This window comes from Ruditapes philippinarum, unplaced genomic scaffold (assembly GCF_026571515.1).
Source record: "Ruditapes philippinarum isolate M1 unplaced genomic scaffold, ASM2657151v2 ctg511_1_1_1_1, whole genome shotgun sequence".
Lineage (NCBI taxonomy): Eukaryota > Metazoa > Mollusca > Bivalvia > Venerida > Veneridae > Ruditapes > Ruditapes philippinarum.
In genome coordinates this window covers 318742-343119 of record NW_026854149.1, presented here as the reverse complement: position 1 = coordinate 343119, position 24378 = coordinate 318742, and the positions used below count along the sequence as shown (strand labels likewise).

Here is a 24378-nt window from a genome sequence, read left to right as displayed (position 1 = left end):
TTCTTTGCTTCTGTTCTTCTTCTGCATTAACCTAACTGCCTTGAACTCACTAACCACAAAACCATAGCTCACAACAATACTGTATTTTTGTCTTTATCTATCTCCAGTCATTACGTCATTTGATAACGTCACATGTTTAGCAGCAAAACAAAACTACATATAGATGTTATTTTATCGGGGAAAAAGAAGAATGAAACCATTTAATTATTCTAAAAACATTATTAAAAGCAGGATAAAACAAATACATGGTTGATGTCGGGCCGGAGAAGGTTTATCCGGTTCACTGCGCAAGTGAATCTTGGCTTGCTAAAGCTCGCCAAGATACACTTTCTAGCTCACCGGATAAGCCTTATCCATCCCTAAATCAACCATGTATTTTATATATATTCAGGCAATTAACACGTTCACCATCAACATCGATTTTCATTGAGCCAAAGTTGTTTTTGTACAACTTGTAATCTAGTATGTCATTGTATTTTATTAGAACGACAATATATAGTTGCTTCCGGCGTGCTTATGATATAACTGTTTCCCACTGCGATGGAACATGAACTATTGTAAGGCTTTTTGCATGCTTGATAGATGCATGTATGTATGGAATTTGCATTCCATTAATGAATGGCCAATTTCAAGAAATGTGTGGTTTTACCATTGATGTGAGGTATATCTTGGACACAGTGAACTAAGCAACTTGCAATAAACTGATTGCAATTCTGTCCTCCACATGCATTACTATATAATGTCACTTCTTCAATACCAGATGTCTTACTTGCAACAGAGGTTACATACAAGTTCACAAAAATTCCTACTTTGCACGAGCCTGGTTTCCCCTCCAACAGATAACAAGTCCCGTTACCATTTCCCAGTTCATAGAATGACAAATTGCAACAACACAGTTTTCTTTTGTAACGAAGATCACCAATTAAACTGAGTGGCTTTTTCAAAATATGCCGACACAGAAAATTTTGGATCTTTCTTTGTGCGTTTTTTATCGGCTGATTTTTCCATTCTAGCACTGTTTTTTTTTCTTTTTGGTCACTTGGTGTACTTGATATTTTGCTTTTGTTGCCTCATCTAGTCTATCTTCTATTCTCAAAGTGTCATACAGATTGCAGAGTGGACATTGATCTTTCTTAGGACGGAAAAAAAAAAGTTATATTCTGTACTAAAATGATTCTGTACACAGCCTCTGAAACACACTTTCTATTTTGTCCTTTGCATTTTTCTACATACAGTGAGTATATTCGTTTTATATTTAAATCTTGCGTTAGATACTTCCTGTTGGGGTCTTCGTGTGTAGTGTGATTCAACAGTCGGAAAGCTTTCGTTGTGTTTCTTTACAAATAATCTGTGATATTCCGTGGTTTTATTTCAAGGAAAAGCTTTCCCTCTCTTGTCATTTCCAACATATAACCCTGCCACTTTGTGCTTTACTGCGTTTGCAACTGTTTTGGAACCGACATCGATAGTTTTTAGTAAAAAATTCTGGAAACAAAGTGATCCCTCGGAAGCATTAATCACAACAAAATTACATAAAAATTGCAGACTCGGTTTGATTGAGTCTGTACATGAGAGATAATGAATAAGTGCAACATCCCTCACGCCCTCTTTTCTACCTGTGTGAAAAACAAATTCGAAATAGTTCTTTGTTTTGTTCTCTGTTTAGATACATTCCCTTGTTCTTTATTGGCAACATGGAAACAAATGAATTGCCTCTGACTTATGTAATCAACCATTTACCAGTATGTACTGAATATTTTCTGTCTTTCATATTCGGTTGTATTCTCGCTGCATTTAATTCTAAAAGATAAATTTCGTGGAAAAAGAGATAACAGATAGTGCCTTTGAACTGTATGAATGCAGCATTCTGTCAGGGGAAAAAGGTGATAAAATCAGTTATAACCTTTTTCCACTACAGATTCTTCACAACATGTGGAACAACAAGTAACCAACAGGTAATAAGTACACTTAGAACCTTTTACCCCTAAATAATTTGTAGAAAAGAAGTTATTACAAAATACTTTTTATTTTTTTGCCCTTATAAGGATTGAATATTTATATAATATTTTCGTCAGACATAAAGGACAATTAGTACATTATAAAAAACATAAAAAGTCAATTTCGGCAAAAGTGGCAGTTATAACCTTTTACCTTTGAACCCTCGATATATATGTTAAAAATAAATCACTTTAGAACTCTATCAAAATTCTGTTTACAGAAATATTTCATAAAAATATCTCTCTTTTGATTTTAAAATCTTTTGAAATTTTTATGAAAAATATGCCCACTTTAGGCCAATCAACTTTAAACAAATGAGCCGGAAGGTAACACTCAGTTAATGATCTTATCTGTATGTAGCAATTGTCAAACATGAGAAAGGTTCGTGTAATGGCAAAAGATTGGTCTAAATATTAAACCTGATCATCTTATCAGTATTTTTGTATCTTACATTATTAAGGAATAGGAAGGCGACATAGCCCAAGTAAGACTTTTTTTTATCATTTATTCATTTCTCGAGAAAAAATAGCAATTGTACGTTTTCACATTATTACTACAGTCCGACATTATATATATTTTTTGTATATTAATTACGCATAAACTCTTCATAAAATTGTTAATCTTTTTTTAAAAGCATGTTCCTGCCTGTGTTTTCCGTGCTGATTTACTCCGGCTGGATGGTACAAGGTAAACACTAATTTGTTACTCAAACCCTAACCCCAACCCCCACGTCAATACTGATTCCATGAACTCCTAAAATGTTCCGTACCATAGACTCTCACATCTCATTTGCCATATGGTATAAATTTTATTTTAAGAATTCAAGTATTGCTATAAAGCTCGCTATAATTATAACAATTTCTTGAAGACGTTTAATGAAAAGTTTATATCAAATGACAACAAAAATGAAATTGCTTAAATCACATGACTCAACATAGAGAATGATCCCAAGACTACATAAAGTCACGCGATGACTCTTCTATACTCGGTAAGTGCACGTCTTTGAGAAGGTACAGGGCATCGGCAGATGATTTAATTAATATTCAATGCAACGTGTATCGCATCTTTTCTACGGCTCGGTGTTACGTACAAGGCGGCGCGACGAGGGAGTGGCTCTACAAAGTAGGCAGGGCGACGAGGAAAGTGTGCTAGTGCGCGTTAGCATTGATAGTGATGCCTTGAAAGATAGGCATTTTGCTGACATAACAGCCTTTTTCAGGACTACCTCCTTTACTGTACATTTAGGTTCTCATTGGCCGACTTATAGTGACCGACTTTTGGCTCAACATTGATATCTTTGGTTAATACTCCTTAGAAATTGCATGGAGGTAAATTATCACCCCTTTGTGCTTAGGAGCATGACTGGTTAGGGTCAACTTTATCCCAACGACAATTTGCAATAACAATAGGTGTGTGTGTGTGTGTGCGTGTGTGCGTGTGTTATCAATTCAAAATAAAATATTTAAATGATGCATTAATAATATTATGAATTCACTTGCAGGCACTTTTTGAAAGACAATGGATTATTATTTGACTTCTTATATTAGAAAAAATATATTCTAATTCGAAATAAAACTTGAATAACAAATAAATCAATCTATTCTTCAACAACAAACAACACTTGGGAGCCAATCAAAATCCCTGTTGTGTAAGACAGTGAACACCTACAGGAATTCTGAATGCTCACACTGCTGACATCTCCAAACAGAAGGGAAACCATTCAAGAAAACAGAGAATAGTGCGGGTGAACGATTACCTCCCTGTATTAATCGAGGAATATCCATGAATTTATTTTTATACTCGCACATAAACAATTCGCAACTAACCAAGTCAAAACACTTCCGGTGTACGATATAGGCTGTACATATAGCAGTTTAAATATGGTTAAAGTTACCACGATTTACATTTATTCATTTTTTTTCAGTCGAATAAAGTGTTACAATATTTAAATGAACAAATTCAGGTGCGGAAATATGGAGTTGGAGTCATGAAAGTAGTAATAAAGACATTAACACCGTGTTGAGAGACGCCTTTGACTATCATGATCATAAAGGACAGTTCGGTATCGGAGCTGATGACTCTTTGTCCCTGGCTGAGGATCCTGAAAGTCCGGGACAGTTCGTATTACGGGTATTTTATAAGAAAGGTAAAATTAATAAGATGTTGAAATTTGTTTCACGCTAATTAAAGATGCTATAAAACATTGAAGTAAGTAGAGTGTTTGTTACATTCTGGAATGCACGGGGGGGGGGGGACTATGGATCTCAAAATTTAGCATAATTATGTAAATAATAACATGTGAATTTCCGCTGATCCGGATGTACACTTGAACCCCATATATGAAGGCAAAAGAAAGTCATTCACAAGGTAAGTTTTCAACTATTTCAATTTCGAAGCTTTTTTGAAGAAAATCGAAATGTAATGCTATCCTCCCGACTTTCCTCTATATTTACCATTTTAATTTTGGATTTTCAAGCAGTCTTTGTGTGGTATTTTCTCCGGCGTGAGTCCTGGCCCTGAGGTTATAAAGAAATTCTCCAAGCTCAATCTCAAATCTCAGTTATTGGATAGAGTTTAAAAAAATAAATTGCTTAGATGTAAAAAATACCTTCCATTACATCAAAGTTATTCAGTTGAGGCATGAAATGATAAACAAACTAATATTGTCTGCTGATAAGAAGGTTATGTCTTGTAACTTGTAAGTAGACATTATACAAGGATATATATTTGAAATATAAATAAAGCTACATACAAAAATGACCTGACACTCTGCATTTGACACTACAATATGAGGTTCAAGTACATATTGGATCAGCGGGAAGTTCACATATTTATTCCTACCGATGCTTAATTTTGAGATCCATATGTAATTCAGCCCCGTGTAATTTATGCTTTACACAATACCATTTAAAATGCTCTCATACATTTAATTTGAATTCGAACATGATAACTTTTACATAATTATATTTTGTATTTTAATTATAACATAACAGAATAATTGTGAGTCTGGACGTAAATCCGGTGTCTCGAATCTGCAATTGCGCACATTTTTTTAAATATGAATGTTTTTTAGCTAATCTCAAAGGTGATTTTTTTTTCAATTTCTAAATTATTATCATGATATTGTTTTATTTCAATCAATTTAATGATTTGCACAGCTGAAAGTTAAAGCAGCATGCTTCCAGATGAACAAAAATTATTTCAATAAATTCAAACTTGAGAAAAATGTACTAAGAGTTTAGGAAAAGTAGGAGGATTCAAGATTGGAGTAATAATGTACATGTTATGAACGTAAAGCGTGTATGAAATTCACGAGGACTTCAACTCCAATCAGTACAAAAATGTATGATCAAGGATTTGAACCATGGTCTCAACACTTACGGAGCATAGATTCTACCTTTACGATATTATTATGTTTTGTAATGGTTCAGTTTGTAAAAGATTTAGGTTTAAGGTTTTAGTCAATATTGATAAAAGGAACAGACAATTCGAGCTATAGCTATAGTGTACGTTACAATCTGGTAGTATATACTATTAATACCCCTTAAACGAAATTATGTTTCTTAAAAATTATGATTCGTAAAAACAAAATTATGTTTCGTAAGGACAAAATAATATTTCGTAGAAACAAAATAACATTTCGTAACAAGAGCTGCCAGTAGGACAGCACGCTCAACTATTCTCAGTGCTTAATAGTTATATTATCAGTGCTTAATAGTTAAACCAGAGCCTGACTGATACTCGTATAGGCATTAACAAAAGGAAGATTCCATTAAAGATACATAAAAAATACTAAACGTCGAAAGCTAAAGAAAAGCGTTTGTTTTCATTGAACTGATTATATATTAAAGATACATGACGTATAGTTGTAAGACTTGTAAAAGAATGTTTTATGTTCAGAAAAGATCAAAATTCATGTCAGAGTGATGGACCTTGTTAAGAGACTTTCAATTTTGAAGAAAGAATACGCGAATTAAGTTTTGTTATTTTTCAATATTGATGTTGAATGCAATACTTTAAACAAGAACATGTTAAAAAAGACTAGGATTCAGTAAATTCCATGCCAACAGTTATGAGCTTGGAAAGTGATCACCATTTATAGCCATAAAAACTGGTAATTAGAATAAAACCAAAATCTTTTGCAGTTTTAAAGTTTGATGTTGCATGCAAAAATTGAACGAAGAATTTTCTAAGCTCACAAAGGGCAATCATTCAGTCAAAATCCATGTTGGATTATGTGCCTTGGATAGTGACCTCCATTTGTAATCCTGAAGACATTTATTAAGTTTCATGTTAATACCTTAAGCAGTTTTGAAGAATGATGTTGCATCAACAATTTTCTAAAGTAAAAATGGCTATCATTCAGTCGAAATCCATGGTAGAGTTATGGGCCTTGCAAGGTGACCTTACAGAGTGATTCCGAGAAGATTATTAATGTTTAAGTGAATATAACGGTATTTTTGTTTCATACAAAGCTTTAACCAAGATCTTTCTATGTTCATAAAAAATATGAAAATTTACAACAACAAACGACAAACAAATTATAGGATATAACAAACAATTCATTATGTAAGATTGCCCTCTGAGGATTTCGAGCTTTAGTTTACACTCTAGTATATGCTAAAGCAACAACATGTTATGTGACTCTCTCGACCACAACATCAATCACGGGGTTACCGCGGAGAAATCAGAACGACTGTGAAACAACACGTAGGCAAACTTGTTTATCTACAATGTTTTTATTTTGGCTGTTTAACTATTTATCAATACTTTAATACGGTATTTTGTCGATGTGTTTAGGTACATGGTCCGGACATAGGAGTGATGGTCATTCATGCAACTCTGGAGAAAAGTGTCATAGAGGGGCTCAGTTTTATGCGTCACCAAATGCTATGTCTCACCACAGCTACACTACTCTCACCCTACAATACGAGGTATAATTCATGTCACTTTATACTTGCTGATTTAATCTAAAATTGTTATTTTGTTTGTTAGGGTATCATATAATTTTAGAGATTTTTTTTCTATTATTATTTTTTTTACTAATTGTAAATATTAAAGGTGCGTTGTCTAGACTTAAATAAAACAGATTTACAATGAATTATAACTTTAAAGAAGATATTATATTTTTAAAGGTTACATCAGAAAATATGGTTTTCACTTTAAAATTGTTACCTTATAGAGATATTTTTACGTAAAAATTTATCAATACGAAAGAAAATTGTACATGAAGATAATTAAGTAAATTTTATTTACCTGTATAAAATATCATGCTCGTATACAAAAATAAATCATTATGAAGTTTCAACTTATGTTGAGTAGCATTATATGTACATTTGTTATTTGTTTTCACAATTGCCGTTACGTTTTGAATGAACGTTGTAAACTACCAATTTTAATTTTTAAACCTTACAACTATTACAAATTATTTTTCCTAGGTGTATTTTCCCGATAGTTTTTCATGGCACCGTGGTGGAAAATTGCCAGGATTATGGGGAGGCACGCGTGATTGCTCTGGAGGGAGAATTAGAGACACGTGTTTTTCTACGCGACTAATGTGGCGCCCTCTTGGTGACGGCGAGGTATATGCATACGTTACACACAATCAAGAGGGTTCTTGGGACAATTGGTGCGCTAAATACGACACATCAAGCACTGAAGCGTACCGACACATTCACTGCACTACAACTACAGGTATAGAAATGGGACGGGGAGCTTTCAGGTTCCATCATCATAAGTGGCACAAAATACGTCAGGAGGTACAACTTAACAGAAATGCAGGCGAGAAAGGCTACATCAAGTTATGGGTGGATGACCATGCAGAAGTACATGTGACCGATGTGATCATGAGAGATAACACTCATTTCGACATTGACGGTATTTTCTTCTCCACATTTTATGGCGGCGGAGATTCAAGTTGGGCGTGTCCTAGAGACACTTATACCTATTTTAGAAACTTCCGTCTATCAACAGATACAAAGACACCATCACACAGCCAACTTGTCGGTTAATATGCATGTGATGTACGAAAATAATAAATATATTTTCCTTCTCAATTTTTATCTTATCTTTAAATACTGAAAATTTTAAAATGTCACTTATATAAGTAAAAACAAAAGTAATATCTAGAGAATTTAAATCTGTTTTAGATAAAGATACGCTTATTTCATCAAGTGAACACCTGGCCAGACAGTAATATTTTCACACCTGCTTGAAGTAGTTTTTCTGGTGTCAATGTAAATGTTTTAGTTTACATTTTAATATAAAGTTAAATTTACAGTGATGTTTCAATCAATGCCCTGTTATTTATATCTCCTCTTCTTTAAAAAAAAGAACAAAAAACAAACAAAAACAAACTGTCGGCGTATATTGTAATGCACCTGGTCATACGTCCGTCTGTTAGGAAATTGAAACTACTCGCCAGAAATGTTGACCTTAATGACACGATTTGCAGAGCCAGGTTTGACCTTCCTCATCTCACTTAGTCATAATGTATTCATTTCAAAAACATTCTCTACATTTTGGAGAGAAAAATCAATTTCTTGAAGAGTGAGTTTCTAAATTAATGTTTTTCTTTAACAATAATATTACGTTCTGAAGAGAGAATCATTGAACATAGACATCTGGAATACATTTGAGCCGCGTCATGACAAAACCAACATAGTGCGTTTGCGACCAGCATGGATCCAGACCAGCCTGCGCATCCGCGCAGTCTGGTCACGATCAATGCTGTTCGCTTACAAACCCTATTACAAGTAGAGCAACTGATAGCGAACAGCATGGATCCTGATCAGACTGCGCAGAAGCGCAGGCTGGTCTGGATCCATGCTGGTCGCAAACCCATTATGTTGGTTTTGTCGTGACGCGGCTCATTTATCTATGATATTAACTGATGAAGTTATCTCTTTTTAGTTTATAAAATTCCATGCTCCATAAAACTATTTCTTATTCAGAAGTATTTTTATTTTCTTCAAGCCGTTTCGTCAGTTGCCGCAAATACGTATGACTTTTATTTCTGTGTCATATTATTTAACATAATGACATGATTCGTCAAAGCATTTTGTGCTGATTAATCTTTTCAGCAGCAAATGTTAAACATTTTAATGGATAAATACTGGTTCATTGAGTCTTGTCAACGACATTTATCCTTTTACTATTAAACTAGAAACTTCCAGTGGTGCTGACGAGAATATTTCAAATTACAATTACTAAATAGCTGATTCATTTGGTGCCTAAAATTCACCCCCGAGACCAAACAATCAATTATTATGATAAATACAAATAAATGCAATCAGTACATCATAGTCTTTTGAATAAGTTCATTGATTATGTAATTTTGTAGGTTAAATCCTTACTTTAATATTGATTAAGTTTGGTAACGTACATGCATTCAAAAAAATGTATCTAACACAATGAAAGACGATGTCAGTATGTTAAATATAATAGACCTTCCAGAATAAACATCAAATGATATATACTTTTATAATGTAAATCTGGAACAAAAATTGTTTGATTGACATACTTTATGCCCGTTTTGGAAAATCTCTGGTGCCTTTTATGCAAAAATATATCAAAATATTTTCAAAATAAACAAATCTTCAACAGCTGCAAAAAGACCTCTCGCGTGCTTTTTTAAATAAGCAAACTTGTCTACATAATGCTGTAAGTTAAACATTATACCTGTATATACACGTGAGAATATAGAGGGGTGTTCAAATATGAATGCAAGAACGCCATTATCTCGCTTTTAGCCACGTTTTGCACGGACTATGTACATGTATCGCATAGATGGTTGTGTGATACAATACACACATGTGTAAATCAGTTCAGTCTTGCTTTGTCAATAGCTTGATTAACGCTATCTACTCGAGTATACTAAAGCTAATATGGTGGGGAAAAAGTCTCCTTTCAGTGACTAAATATACGGTCCAATATCAAGAACAGCTGTATTCTTGGTATACAGGCGAAATATATATTTAATGAAATATGTCGTGTTTATGGAAACAATGAACTTTCTTTTTTATCTGTCACACGGTGGTGTAAGAAATTTTTAAGTGGTGTGGATTCAGTCAAAGATGTACCTCATGCATGCCGTCCGACTACTGCAACTTCGCCAAACAAGGTTTAAAAAATGAAGGATTTGATTGCTGCTAATGCAAGATTTACAACTAGGTATATAGCTAATTGCGTTGGTATCTCTGTAGGAGCCGCTCATACAATTTTAAGACGTGATTTAAAAATGAGAAGGATAAGTGCCAGATGGATGTCCCATCTCCTTACAAAAAAGCAAGAACTTGCTCGGGTAAGAATCCCCAAACAATCCTTAAATACAACAATATATCTTTCGCAAATATCATCACTGGCGATGAGACGTAGGTTCACTTTTATGAGCCCAAGCGAAAGATAAATAGCAAAATATGGACAAAATATGGGCAACCAAAGGAAGTCGAAGACCTTGCAAAATAAAACGGATCATTCGCGTCAAAAAGGTCATGAATGTAATTTACTTAACCAATCAAGGTCTACTATTCGAATTTGTTGTACTAAAGGGTAAATCTGTAAATGCCTAGTTTTACAAAGACAAGGTCCTTTATAATTTAAAACTGTCGACCAGCAACTGGTCTCAGTGGTGACAGGTTGTTGCATGACAATGCTTCGTATCACAAAGCGGCCATTGTACGAAAATATCTGAAACAGAAAAAGGTTGTCGAGCTTCCTCATCCTTTTTATTCGCTAGATCTTGCCCCTTGTGACCTTTTTCTATTTCCGACGCTCAAAAACACCTTGCTGGAAGAAAAAAATACCAAAAGCGAAAAAAATCTCGGTTCGGCTATTTTCCGGTGTTTGAACAGTATACCTCGGAAACGCATCTAAAAATTGGATTAAAAGACTAAAACTTTGTATATCACATGGTGGTGAGTATTTTGAAAGATTGAGATAATTATTTTGGCACTGTTTGTTAATCACTTCTGAAAATTAACTCAGTTGCATTCATATCTGAACACCCTCATAGATCACAGGAGATTTTATTCTGATATGTCCTATACTGTATAATGAATTTATTATTATTTTTATTACATTATTAGTGATTTATCAGTTAAATGAGTTAAATGAGTTAAGTTAGCTCTCAACACATATAGGTCACAACACATATAGCTCTCAACACATATAGCTCACAACACATATAGCTCTCAACACATATAGGTCACAACACATATAGTTCTCAATATAGCTCTCAACACATATAGCTCTCAACACATATAGCTCTCAACACATATAGCTCACAACACATATAGCTCTCAACACATATAGCTTCTAACACAATATTATCATACCAACATCAATTATCAAAATAACATATCATCTATTATAACATATAAATTATAATCATCCTCACCATTATAAAAAAAATCATCATCACCTTGATCATCGTCATTATTGAAATCATAATAATAATAATCTTCAATAATTATGAACACTCAAATCATCATCACCTCTATCATTACCATTAAAATTTTATGATCATCATCTTCATCATCATCATCATGAAAAATCATCATCACCTGCATCAGCACAACTTTCAGTTTGACATTCGTTTTTCTGTCTCTTTTGGAATGTCGAGCTGGGATGTGAAGCTGGCTAGACATTCAGCACAACATTCATTTTTGTCTTATTTTTGATGTCGAGCTTGAATGTGAAGCTGGGTCGACATGTCAGCCTGAATGTCGAATCAGATTCATTGCCCAGCTCGACATTGAAACAACAGATTAAAACAAATGTCCAGCAGAATGCAGTACTGAATGTCGAGCCAGCTTCTCGTCCTAGGTCGACATTCAAAAACGAGACAAAATCAAATATTAATCTGAAATGTTTTGCTAAATGTCGATCCAGTTTCTTAACCCAACTCGAAATTCTAAAAAGGTTAATGTCGAGCTGATTGTTGTGTTAAAAGTCGAGTCAGCTAAATATCCAAACTTGACATTAAAAAAGAGACAAGGAAACGAATGTCGAATTGAGTGTTTTACAGAATGTCGAGCGCCACACATCCTAGCCACACATTAAAAAAGAGCCAAAAGAAATAACCGACTGTCGAGCTAAATGTTGTGCTGCCTGGCGAGCAAGATTCAAATCTAAGCTCGACATATACAAAAAAAAACAAAAACAATCTCGATTTTAATGTTCTTTTGAATGTCGAGCCGGCTTCCCATCTAAGCTTGACAAAAAAGGACAAAATACGAAAGCTAAATGCTGAGCTAAATGTCGGGCCAGTTTCACATCCCAGCTCGATATTTAAAACAGTCTAAAGAACAAATGTCGAGCAGAATGTCGAGCCAGCTTCACATCCCAGCTCGACATTCAGAAACGAGGAAAAACAATGAATGTCGAGCTGAATGCTATGCTGAATGTCTAGTCAGCTTCACATTCCAGCTCGATATTAAAAACAAAACAGAGAAAAAACGAATGTTAAGCTGAATGTCTAGCCAACTGCACATCCTTGCTCGACATTCAAAAAGAGAAAAAAGGAATGTCTAAAAGCCAGTCTTACATCTTAACTCAATATTAAACCAGGGACAAACAAAATGTATGTCGCGTTGAATGTTGTGCTGAATTTTGTGCCAGCTACCCACACATTCCATCTCAACGTTAATAAATCAAATGTCGAGCTGAACGTTGTGCTGAATGTCAAACCAACTTCACTTCCCACCTCAACATTAATTCGAACGTTGATCTGTCGATCTCTGTGCTTAGTTATCTTTTGTACACAGTCCTAGTGAGCCGTGAAGTTATAACGGTAAAGGAGGGATTCCGCTCCAAAAACCAACCGGTTTTCACAAAACATTCATTCTTAAATGTTTTTTTCCTTCTTTTTCAAATTAAAGCTTTAAATTAAAGACTTTTTACAGTTATGTAAAATAGACTCTGTGTTATTGAGAAACTCCGATTTTTTTAATTCTTTCACATAATGGACAGTTTACTTAAAACATGCTCTTTGTTGTATAAATAATGGAAAAATATACCTGAATGGATTTGAATACATATTAGAATGATAAATTAAATGTATGTATGTTTTCATTATCACAGATTTTTTTCATCTTTTCAGTTTCCCATTATTTAACTAATATAGAATCGCTACTGCGCTTTCTATCTCAATTTCAATAGGGGGAATAATCTCAATGCAAATACAGCAATTCACCGTTAAAATAGTTGCCCATGGTTGTTTGCATTGTTTTAATGTGTTTGTCTTTGGTAATAATATTGTATCAGAAAAAATGTTAATTTCTTATTCTATCACTCCACGTGATTTTGTCACTATAGACAAAGAATGAAAAAAAAAACGGCGTTAAACTGCCAATAAACACTGGTTAGGGACTATTTGTATATGCGGCTTTTATGTTTTCACCCTCGATTATATAGTTTACAAAGCCTTTTAAAGCAACAATAAAAAGCATTTTTTATTTATATTTTCAGTTCTTATAATGTTTTCTTTTCATACAATACCGAAATAATATCTAACATACACTAACGCCACATATTTGATCCATATCAGTTAATAAATATTTTGACAAAACGGCGCCAATCCGTAAGCAGTGTAATGACGTCATCGTAAGTAAACAACGTTACGTTATTTCATACATACAAGAATGATAAATGGGGCACTGATGTAAACACAATACGACGTAAGTTTTTATTGTTAAGTTTTTACTTGATAGAATAACGTTTTTTTCTCATTATTTATTTTGTTTAATAATTTCTATATCTTTACAACAGTAGGGTGCGAAAATCGAACAGCGTTATACCAAAATCGGCACCGGAAGTTATTTCCGCTTGAAAAAATAACATAAGTGATCTTCCTTATTTTAATTATCGTGATTTATTACATGCTTTTCGGTGGTTTATAGAAATATATCAGTGATATAAAACTGGTAATTTCACTGTTTGAAACAGTGAAATTACCACTTTGATAATTTCACTGTTTTGAATTTAATCCCCTTACGTTGTTTAATTGAAATACCAGCGTGCACAGTACTGGGTACCAACTTAATGACGTGACGTCGTAAATGTCTTTTTAAAACGTTTCTTTGCATATAATAAAAAGAAAATTTGTTTAGTTTAGTGTAAGATCGAAATATATTTCACCTTGTGAATACCAAAAGTTCATATTTCACTCGTGGCTGCGCCACTCGTGAAATATACCTTTTGGTGCTCACTTGGTGAAATATATAGAGGATATTCAAGTTTTTCTATAAATACATGATTTATTTTCATCGAGTGGTATGAAAATAAATATTTCATGAGTGGCGGTAGCCACGAGTGAAATATGGTAATTTTCATGCCACAAGATGAAAATACATCATGTATTTATGGAAAAACTTGAATTTTCTGTTTATTATATACATTTTACTCATTTTTGACATTTAAATTTGAAAGACTTTCCCTTAAATTTTGTGAACTGGCAGAATTTAAAAGAAAGTAGTCCGGCAAGACACCAGTGAAAATACGGAAAATATGTTTCACTGCAGTGAAAAATAAATTTTTTCAGTGAAAATACGGAAACTGAAAATACACATTTTATTTCATCAATATTTCTCAATATTTCATTTATAAGTATATAATAAATTCCGATCTTACACTAAACTAAACAAATATCCTCTATAGAATCGAAATTACATCGGCCTAAGAGGTGTATATCGGCTATTTAACACCGGTTTTGTCATTTTGATGCAAAAAAAATTAACCACTCAGGCCTTCGGCCTTCGTGGTCAATTCCTACGCATCAAAACTCCAAACCGGTGTTAACCGATATACACCTCTCAGGCCGATGCTATTTCTTAAATAATATACATGTATTCGTATAAACTTGAAATACATGATGTATTGGATAAATCTAAAAAAGATGTGTTTGATATTGTTTATATGATGCTAATGTTATCAATAGAGAATGCCATGCTAGTGTCTGATATTACAAAATTTATCAGGCAATGCTTAGAAAAAGAAGATTTTTTTCGTCCCGAGCCTGGTAAATTTTATAATATAATACTTGTTTTGGTATTCTATTTATCATGTTTTCGACTTAAGTATGCGTTTCTTTCTTTAAATTTCAAATGAAACAAAACAACAACACCAACAACAACAAACTGTCACAGACATCTATCTCATGCCAACGTCATATCAATAAGAAGTAATAATCCCGAATGTTTTAAGTCAAATGTAAAAGATATTTTAATATCTAAAAATTCTATTCGGTTCAAAGTTTATCAGTTTAATATATTCAAACTTGTAAGAGGTAAACATATTCCATTCTCTTCATTTTATTAGATTATTTCAATATGTATTGATGAGGTGTCTAATAAAGCTGAGGGTGACTGATAAAGCTAGATTTATCAGACATGCACATCAACAGAATTCAATTAATTTAATGACATGATAAAACTCATTAAGTCATCAACAGTATATGTATGTACGTTTCATTAAAGATCCTGTAACACAATTTTTTGATGGTTTTATATCATAAATATGATGCTGAAATTAAGATTTATCAATTTTGTAAGTTCCAAAAGCATTATTTATAAAGATATTACCGAATTTAAGGTTTCATATAAATAAAGGGAGGTAATAAAAATTTTATTTTCTATAAAGTATAAGTCAAATTTTTCAATAAGAAATGAATGCATATATTTTAATTATTACATATAATATGTACAATTATTTAATTTTACCAATGAAAATATGGTGCTATATCAGTCAAATATATTTCATATTTTTTAAAATAAATATGAAATATAAATATGAAGGTGGGCGGAGTCAAAACTCATATTTATTTTAAGGGACTTCTTTCGCCATTTTTGAAAATCTGATAAATACAAAACAACTTTCTGTTGAATTTTGTTTTGAAAACTATCTAGAATGATAGAAATTGGTCTAACTAATAAATCCGAACACCAATATCTTTAAATCAGTCATTAACGCTGTGCAGACGTTAAAAAGAGTTGTTTACGTGACGTCACAATGCAGCGCAAAATATCGCTTGCAAAACAAGACGCATCTATAAATAATATATTACTGCGCGCTGTACAATTGCAGCAAGCAAGGGGGTTCGTAACCATTTTTCTTTGATAATGAAATTAAATAAAAAGGTTATTTTTTTGTTTTTCGTGAAATATGTGATAAATGGAATATCAAATTCGTGTAAGTTCAATACTGAATTTATTGAACTCGTTGAATAAAATAATATTATGCTCGCCAGAGGCTCGCATAATATAATTTTATTCAACTCGTTCAATAAATTCAGTATTGAACTTACACTCATTCAATATCCTCTATTTGTATCATAGTTTGGGGACCTTTCTTTTGAAAAAGTGTCAGAGTTAAATCGTATAGATATACATGCACAGTGCGGTAACTGGAGTGCAGGTATTAGTTACCCGCACTCCAGAGCATGCCCATTGATTGGCTCATTTTTGCTGGCGTTTACTTATTGTGACGGCAGAGAAAGGGAAAGCGACAGAAATGTCATATTTAGATACTCGTTCATTGGTTACTTTTCTCCGGGGTTTCATATTGTGACAACAGGGAACGTGTTTTTATGTTTGACTATGATAAAAAAGAGAAAGAACATCAAAACACTCGGCAATCTGATTTATACTCGGGGGCTACGCCCCCCTCGTACAAATCAGATAGCCTCGTGTTTCGATGCTCTTTCTATTACTTATCACACCCGTGCCGATTTTGCGACTCCGTAAATATGGTATTGCGCGGCCGTGCACATATTTTGACGTGACGTCATTAGCGTTATACAAACATAGTGTAAAACACGCTAAATGTTAGCGTTATACAATAGGCGCGTCAATGAAAAACTTACTCTTATTTCACTTTAAACGGTCTTTATTTTGGGTATGTGATAAATAGAATATTAAATTTGTGTAAGTTCATACTGAATTTATTGCACTCGTTGAATAAAATAATAGTATGCTCGCCTCATTCAATATCCTCTATTGAGACGCAAAAGCGACACGGGTATGTGATAAAAAAAGGATATTGAATGAGTGTACGTTCAATATTGAATTTATTAAACGAGTAAAATAAGTAATAGAAAGAGCACCGAAACACGAGGCTATCTGATTTGAACGAGGGGGCGTAGCCCCCGAGTATAAATCAGATTGCCGAGTGTTTTGGTGTTCTTTCTCTTTTGTATCATAGTCAAACATAAAAACACGTTCCCTGTTGTCAAAATTTTAAACCCCGGGTGAACAAGCATCTGAATATGATATTTCTCCCGCTTTCCCTTTCTCTGCCGTCACAATATGTAAACCCCAGCAAAAATGAGCCAATCAACGGACATGATCTGGAGTGCGGGTAACTAATACCTGCACTCCAGTTAACGCACTGTGCATGTATATCTATACGATTTAACTCTGACACTTTTTCAACAGAAAGGTCCCCAAACTATGATACAAAAATATATTATGCGAGCCTTTGGCGAGCATTATAGATTTATTATCTTATTCAACGAGTTCAATAAATTTAGTATTAAACTAACATGAATTTAATATTCAATTTATAACTTACCAAAAATTAAGACCTTTTGAAGTGAATGGGTATGTGAAAAAATATAATAAATTATCTAGAATGATAGAAAGTTGTCTAAATTAAAAAATAAATACGAACAACATATCTTTAAATCAGTTATTAACGCAGTACAGACGTTTGAAGAGTTGTTTACGTGACGTCACAATGCAGCGCCAAAACAGCGAGTGCAAAAAAGCAAATATTTCACTGTTGCTTTTATTTTACTATAAATAATCCGTATTTCGCTTGTACAATATATAAAGAGATAAAATAAGAACACAAACAATGTTTCCAATATTTGTTACTCTCAAATTGATGTGCATCAACCCACTAAAAAGTCTTTAAGTAGACTATAAATTTGACTATAAGTTAGTTATGCAGTGTACGAAAATATTTATCAGTTTAGAGTGTTACATTTGAGTAAATATATACTCAGACATTATTTAGGATGTACATTTTAAACATTTTATACTTTATCACACGATTTGAATCTTACTTTTATTTTAATTATCTTTTTATTATTTATTTTTCGCCAGTGTTATCAATTTCATCCCATTATGAACTTAGACTGCTTCGAAGAAAGTGTAGGCAGAATCAATATCATGTATTGTGTACGCAGTATCTTGATTTTTGAGACTGTACGCAGTATCATAATGTCTTTTTCCTGTAATAAATTCGTTTTAGGATTGAAAATATATTTATGAAACAGGTTCTACAATAAAAGAACTTCCAGTTGTGTAAAATTTTCAGTTTTATCGACAATTTTTCAATTTCTGTAACATTTCAACGCTTGGGTGTACGCACTATCCAGAATCAAAATCGCATTCAACGCGAAATACTGACAAGAAAGGAAAGACTTATGTCAAGATATTTGGAATATTAAAACTAGAAGTAAGGACATCTTCTTTGCAAAAGAAATTAAATTCAAATCTATTCTGATTGCTTTACAAGACTCGTTTTTGTTCAAAATACCGGTTGAAAATCAGAATTTTGAGGATGCGCGCGCATGGTATGACCCCTTTGGCTTTGGAACACATGCTTCAGTCCCCCTTACAGAAATAAATAATAACGTTTTCGTTACAAACTACAAATATTGAATTGTATTGTCTGCAATAAGTGAAACACTGATACCGTATAACCACTATAATAAATGATGGTATCACAATACATTTTCAGTCTGATCAAGTTAAAATATTTTATGATAAGACTCGTATTTCTGAAACCATTAGCCTGAGCAAAAAGTACGTAAATTTTATTAAAATTGGACGGCAGTTAAATTGCACATGATTGGCATTTCATGGCATACGCGTATCATCTGTGATCGTTTTATTGTTGATATTTCCTCAGTGTATTGATATAGAAGCTATTATGACAATCATCAAAATTGAACTTAAACGTTGTGTTATTCGCTTTAACGCCTTCGTGGGCAAATGAGTATCAAAGTGTGAACTGGTTCTTCATAATGTTTATATGTATCATAAGCTATCTTTGGGTCTTTCTTGTTAAAGAGGTAATATTGGTCAAATCAACGTAAAAAGCCAATAAATTTTAACATATTATTATCGCAATTTAATGGATGACTGAAAAACTAACAGATACGAACGGACATAATGCCATAAAATATTCTATGGCCGAGGGGTCAATTTTCCGGTTTCACTGATATGAGTTCTGTAAACGTACGGAAACAGTATTACGTGTTTTAATTTGAATTAATGGCAATTATGCATTTTAGATTAGAAAAAAACTATGATTCGGAAGGAAACAAATACACTATCACTACAGAATTTTGTTTGGAAAAGTAGACATCTGATGGAACTGTTGTTTTCCCTTAGCAAAAGCAACCAGTAAAGTTTTTATATGTGTACTATTTCAGATACAAATATGAACTTTGTGATATCAGTTTAAGATATAGATTTTATTTCTGCTTTCATTCATAGTTTACAATATTACTTGTTTGTTGTCACGGAGAATATTTATATTCAGGTGAGCGATATTAGGACCATCAAGGCCCTCTTGTTTTTACTTTTTCTACAAAGCAGACAAATGAAAGGTTTAAAAAATAATTATAGAAAAAAATGTTTTAGTTTTTCCTTTTTATATGCCCGACAAAATTTCGGGCATATTATCTTATACCCCCTGACGTCCGTCCGTCCGTCTTTCTATCCGTCCGTCCGTCTGTCCGTCCGTCCGTTAGCAATTTGGTTTCCGGAGCATAACTTAAGTTCCGTTTGGCCCACAACATTTAAACTTCATAGAATAATTGTCCATATTGGGTAGAAGACCCCTATTGATTTTGGAGTCACAAGATCAAAGGTCAAGGTCACTATCACCTTAAAACTGAAAACCGTTTCCGAAGCATAACTTAAGTTCCATTTGACCTACAGTGTTCAAACTTCATAGGATGATTGTCGATATAATGTGAAAGACCCCTATTGATTTTGGGGTCACAATGTCAAAGGTCAAGGTCACTATCACCTTAAAATTGAAAACAGTTTCCGGAGCATAACTTAAGTTTCGTTTGGCCCACAATATTCAAACTTCAAAGGATAATTGTCCATATTGGGTAGAAGACCCCTATTGATTTTGGGGTCACAAGGTTAAAGGTCAAGGTCACTATTACCTTAAAACTGAAAACAGTTTCCGGAACATTTCTTAAGTTTCATTTGGCCCACAGTGTTCAAACTTCATAGGATGATTGTCCATATTGGGTAGACAACGTCTAATTGATTTTGGGGTCACAAGGTCAAAGGTCAAGGTCAGTATTACTTTAAAACTGAAAACAGTTTCCGGAGCAAACTTTAAGGTCTATTTGTCCCACAATATTCAAACTTCATAGGATTATTGTCCATATTGAGTAGAAGACCCCTATTGATTTTGGGATCACAAGGTCAAAGGTCAAGGTCACTATTATTTTAAAACTGAAAACAGTTTCCAGAGCATAACTAATGTTCCATGTGGTTGTTTTGTACAAGTGTGGTTCGTTTCCATAAATAAATGACAAAGTTAAGAAAGTAAATGCAAAATTCATTCAATTGACCTTGACGGTTATGGTCAATAAAAGGTTAATGTCATATTTAAAATATCCAACATGTCCGTCTGGTCACAAGTGTTGTTTTGTCCACGTATGAATAAATAACAAAACTTATGGCATCTTAACCAAAATTCAATAATTTAACCTTGACGGTTAATGTCATCTAAAGCTCAAGGTCAAGGTCAGTTCAACCTATTAGAAGGACTTGTCCAAAGCGTTATTTTATCCTAGTATGAAGAGAATTCATTAAATAATTACAAAGTTACAGTCAACTATAGCAAATTTCAGTGAAAATTCCATTATTTGTCCTTCAAGGTCAATATCAGACATGAGTCAAGGTTAATTAGAGTTTGATATACATGAATATCTTACCTTAATTAAATGATGTTGTACCTAAATAAGAAGTTAATCCATTAATAAATAAATAGGTTAGAGCGAATTATAAAAATAAACACACAATAAAATTTCATTAATTTGACCTTGTTTGTCAAGGCAATAAAATTCAAGGTCACATCTTAATTATTCAATATGTTTGTTTGGTCGCAAGTATTGCTTTGTCCAAGTATAAATCAAAACCGTACAGATATAGCAAAATTATGACAATTTATGCAAAATTCAATAGTTTGAACTTGACGATCTAGGTCATTTAAACGCAAGGTCAATGTCAGTTCAACCTTCTAGTTGGTCTTTTTTTTTAAAAATATTGTTTTGACCAAATATAAAGATAATCCATTCATCAATTACAAAGTTACAGTCAATTATAGCAAACATCAAGCAAAATTAAGACATTTGACTTTGAAGGTCAAGTTCATTTATGAATGAAGGTCAAGTTTAGTCTTGTCTACTTGAAGGTTTTGTCCCAAAGAATGTTGTGGTCAAATATGAAAACAATTCATTCAAAAATAAAGTTATACTTTTAATGTGTATCAGAATTTTCACGGAATGGTTGGCTGTTACAGCGATAGTGGAGCCCCATCGTTGCTTCCAGTAAAAATAATTGTGTGGAAAACAGTTTTCCTTTAGCCAGGCTCCGGATATACCAGTACTGGCTAAATGATTTTGTTAAGCATTAGCGGTGTTGATCCAGCAAAAACCTATGTTACTTTGTTCCCCTAAATATAGGAAGGGATTCAATATTACATAATTTTCTTAATTTTCCATAGGCAAAGTGAAGATTTTGTAACGTTAACTAAAAAGCAAACATCAAACGGGTTTGATAAAAGGAAGATATATCGAAGAAAACGTTAGACTGATATATTATATTATGAATTATACAGAAGAAAGTGATATTTCTGGATTACTTCTTCTGATCGACTTTGAAAAAGCATTCGATTCGCTATCTTGGGATTTTGTACATATTACTTCATCTCTTTAAATTTTGGTGCATCAATTAAAATGGTTCAATATCTTTATGAAAAATCAATATCAGCTATTTGACAATGTGGATTCTAATCCAATTATATCAATGTACAACGAGGCTGTCGCCAACGTTATTCTCTTTCATGCTATATAGTTATATTATTAAAGTTGAAATCCGTAGAAACTTTAAAGGAATACATTGAACATACTGAACATTTATTGTCACAGTTTACTGATGATACCACTGTAATGTTAGACGGAACAGCACAATCTTTAAATGCCACTCTTGATATTTTATCCGTTTTTGCACAGATCTCGGGGTTCAGGGTGAACTTTGAAAAGACAAAGGTTGTTTGGATGGGCATTAAAAGTACACCAGTGATAGTATAAAAACAAGCTGGACACTGAATTAGAAAATGATTGGTATAAATTCTTGAAGAAAAGTTAGATCTTAACTTAAAAGAAAAATATCCAATATAGAAAAAATGATTAAACGATGGAATTGAAGAGCTTTAACTCCAATCGGTAAAATAACAGTAATAAAAAACAATACTTATCTCACAACTAAACCATCTATTTATAATGTTGCCGAATCCTTCGGATAAATATATGCAACAAATTAATGATACATTATATGTTTTTATTTGGAATAAACTTTATGAATGCGATAAAACTTACATGGATAAGGTGAATTATTTAAAGTTATTATTTATGATATCTTAAAAGACAATAGCCAGTTTTATACACTGGAAGAACTAGCAAGATCTACAATATAAATATTAACCATCTTTTATATTTAGGAATTTAAAATGCAGTTACAAGCTTTTTCAAACTGTCTGCTTCAACCCCTTAAATTTTAAGAGAGAACAATTCCAATACACATTAAAGGAATAGTAAGAGATCAAAAAAATTCAAAAGATATGTATGATTCACTAATGTCAACTCCAGCTAACCCGTTTATCAGGTCAAATGGTCACAAGAACTATTCCTCTCTAATAATGAAGAATGCTGGAAGAATATATGCTTAAATGTCTTATATGCTATATATATATACAAAGGATACATGTATACAATGGTTCCAAGTAAGACTTATCCATAGGATTTTGGGTACGAATGATTTACTGTCAAAAACAAATATTAGCACCCATGTAATCTTCAAGATGAAACTATAGAACATATCTTTTGGGAATGTATTCACAGTAATAAATTATTACACGGAATATGTATAGATATATTAAACATAAAGTAACATGCTATTTGGTTACACTAAAGTAATAACACAAAACAATGTTGGAAGCAATTGTGGTTCTTATATATGGATTGCCTCGTTTGAATATAGGAACGGTTACACCTTATGACACACGCACGCACGCACGCACGCACGCACACACACACACACACACACACACACTCCATCCCTTTATTATACATGTAAGTTGAGCTGTTTACCTTACTTTAAATTTCACTGGTGTGTCTTTAATTTTGGAATACCCTGTATAGCCTCAAATGTGACAATATTTTCATTTTTCAAAAGTTTTTAAAAAGAAATAAAAAAAAAAGTGTTTGCTTTTTATGGGCCTTCCATTATATCCCTTCCGCCAATGTTCGACACAAAATGGCGCCTTGTAAATTTCAAAAAAATGTCAGGGTTCGCCGTTCAACCGGACATTCGAATTTGTTTTTGTTTTTTTTTTGATTTTTTTATTTTATTTTTATCGTGGGGAAGGAAATAGAACAATATAGTTTTTTATTTATCCTTTTTTTAATTCATTTCTTTCTTTCTTTTTTCTTTACATGAATCTAATAAACCCGACAAAAATGCCCCGTTTTTATTGTTTTATTTTAATTTATTTATTATTTTTGTCGTCCATTTTGTTATCTTGTATGTGATATTTTTTGATTGGCTTATGTCAGGTCGTGTACGGGAAGAAATGGTCAAATAAGGACGGAGGGGACATCGGAAAAATATTATTTATCACACTTGTGCACATGTTACCTACAAGGACCAGGGTTAGGCACTTGGTAGCTTTTACGTGCGCACGTGGAGGTTCACATCTGCGCAGCTGTTATTTTTTTCCCGATGATCCCTCTGTACAGACATATTTTTATGTAAACAACCCTTCTACCAAAATATTTGTAGCTCAGTAACATGTTGTTTTTCTTTTCTTGATCAGTACAAACAACAGATTGTATCTAAGGATAAATGATAAGATCTCCATTCTCTGTATTGATAAGTCACAGATGTTCAATACACTGATCTATTTATTGAACTGAACTACATTACAGAGTTATGAAAGTGTAAAAGTGTGAAAATATTAGCCCACCCAGTAGTCACATAGATACGAGAAAGGGTAAAGAGAGCTTATTGCTATAAGATTGTTCCAAGAAATTTATAGTAATGATAGTTATATCATACATACATT

At 33.0% G+C, this 24378-nt stretch overlaps 1 protein-coding gene across 1 annotated transcript; it reads left to right on the top strand.

Moving 5' to 3' along the window:
* Positions 1-2375: 2375 nt before the first annotated feature.
* LOC132739134 (uncharacterized) lies at positions 2376-8054 on the top strand. The gene is made up of 5 exons (XM_060726789.1): positions 2376-2482; positions 2633-2685; positions 3962-4144; positions 6799-6932; positions 7437-8054. Exons 2-5 carry the CDS (start codon positions 2634-2636, stop codon positions 8007-8009), a joined length of 942 nt encoding a protein of 313 aa, XP_060582772.1. The 5' UTR covers positions 2376-2482; position 2633; the 3' UTR covers positions 8010-8054.
* The last annotated feature ends 16324 nt before the right edge of the window (positions 8055-24378 follow it).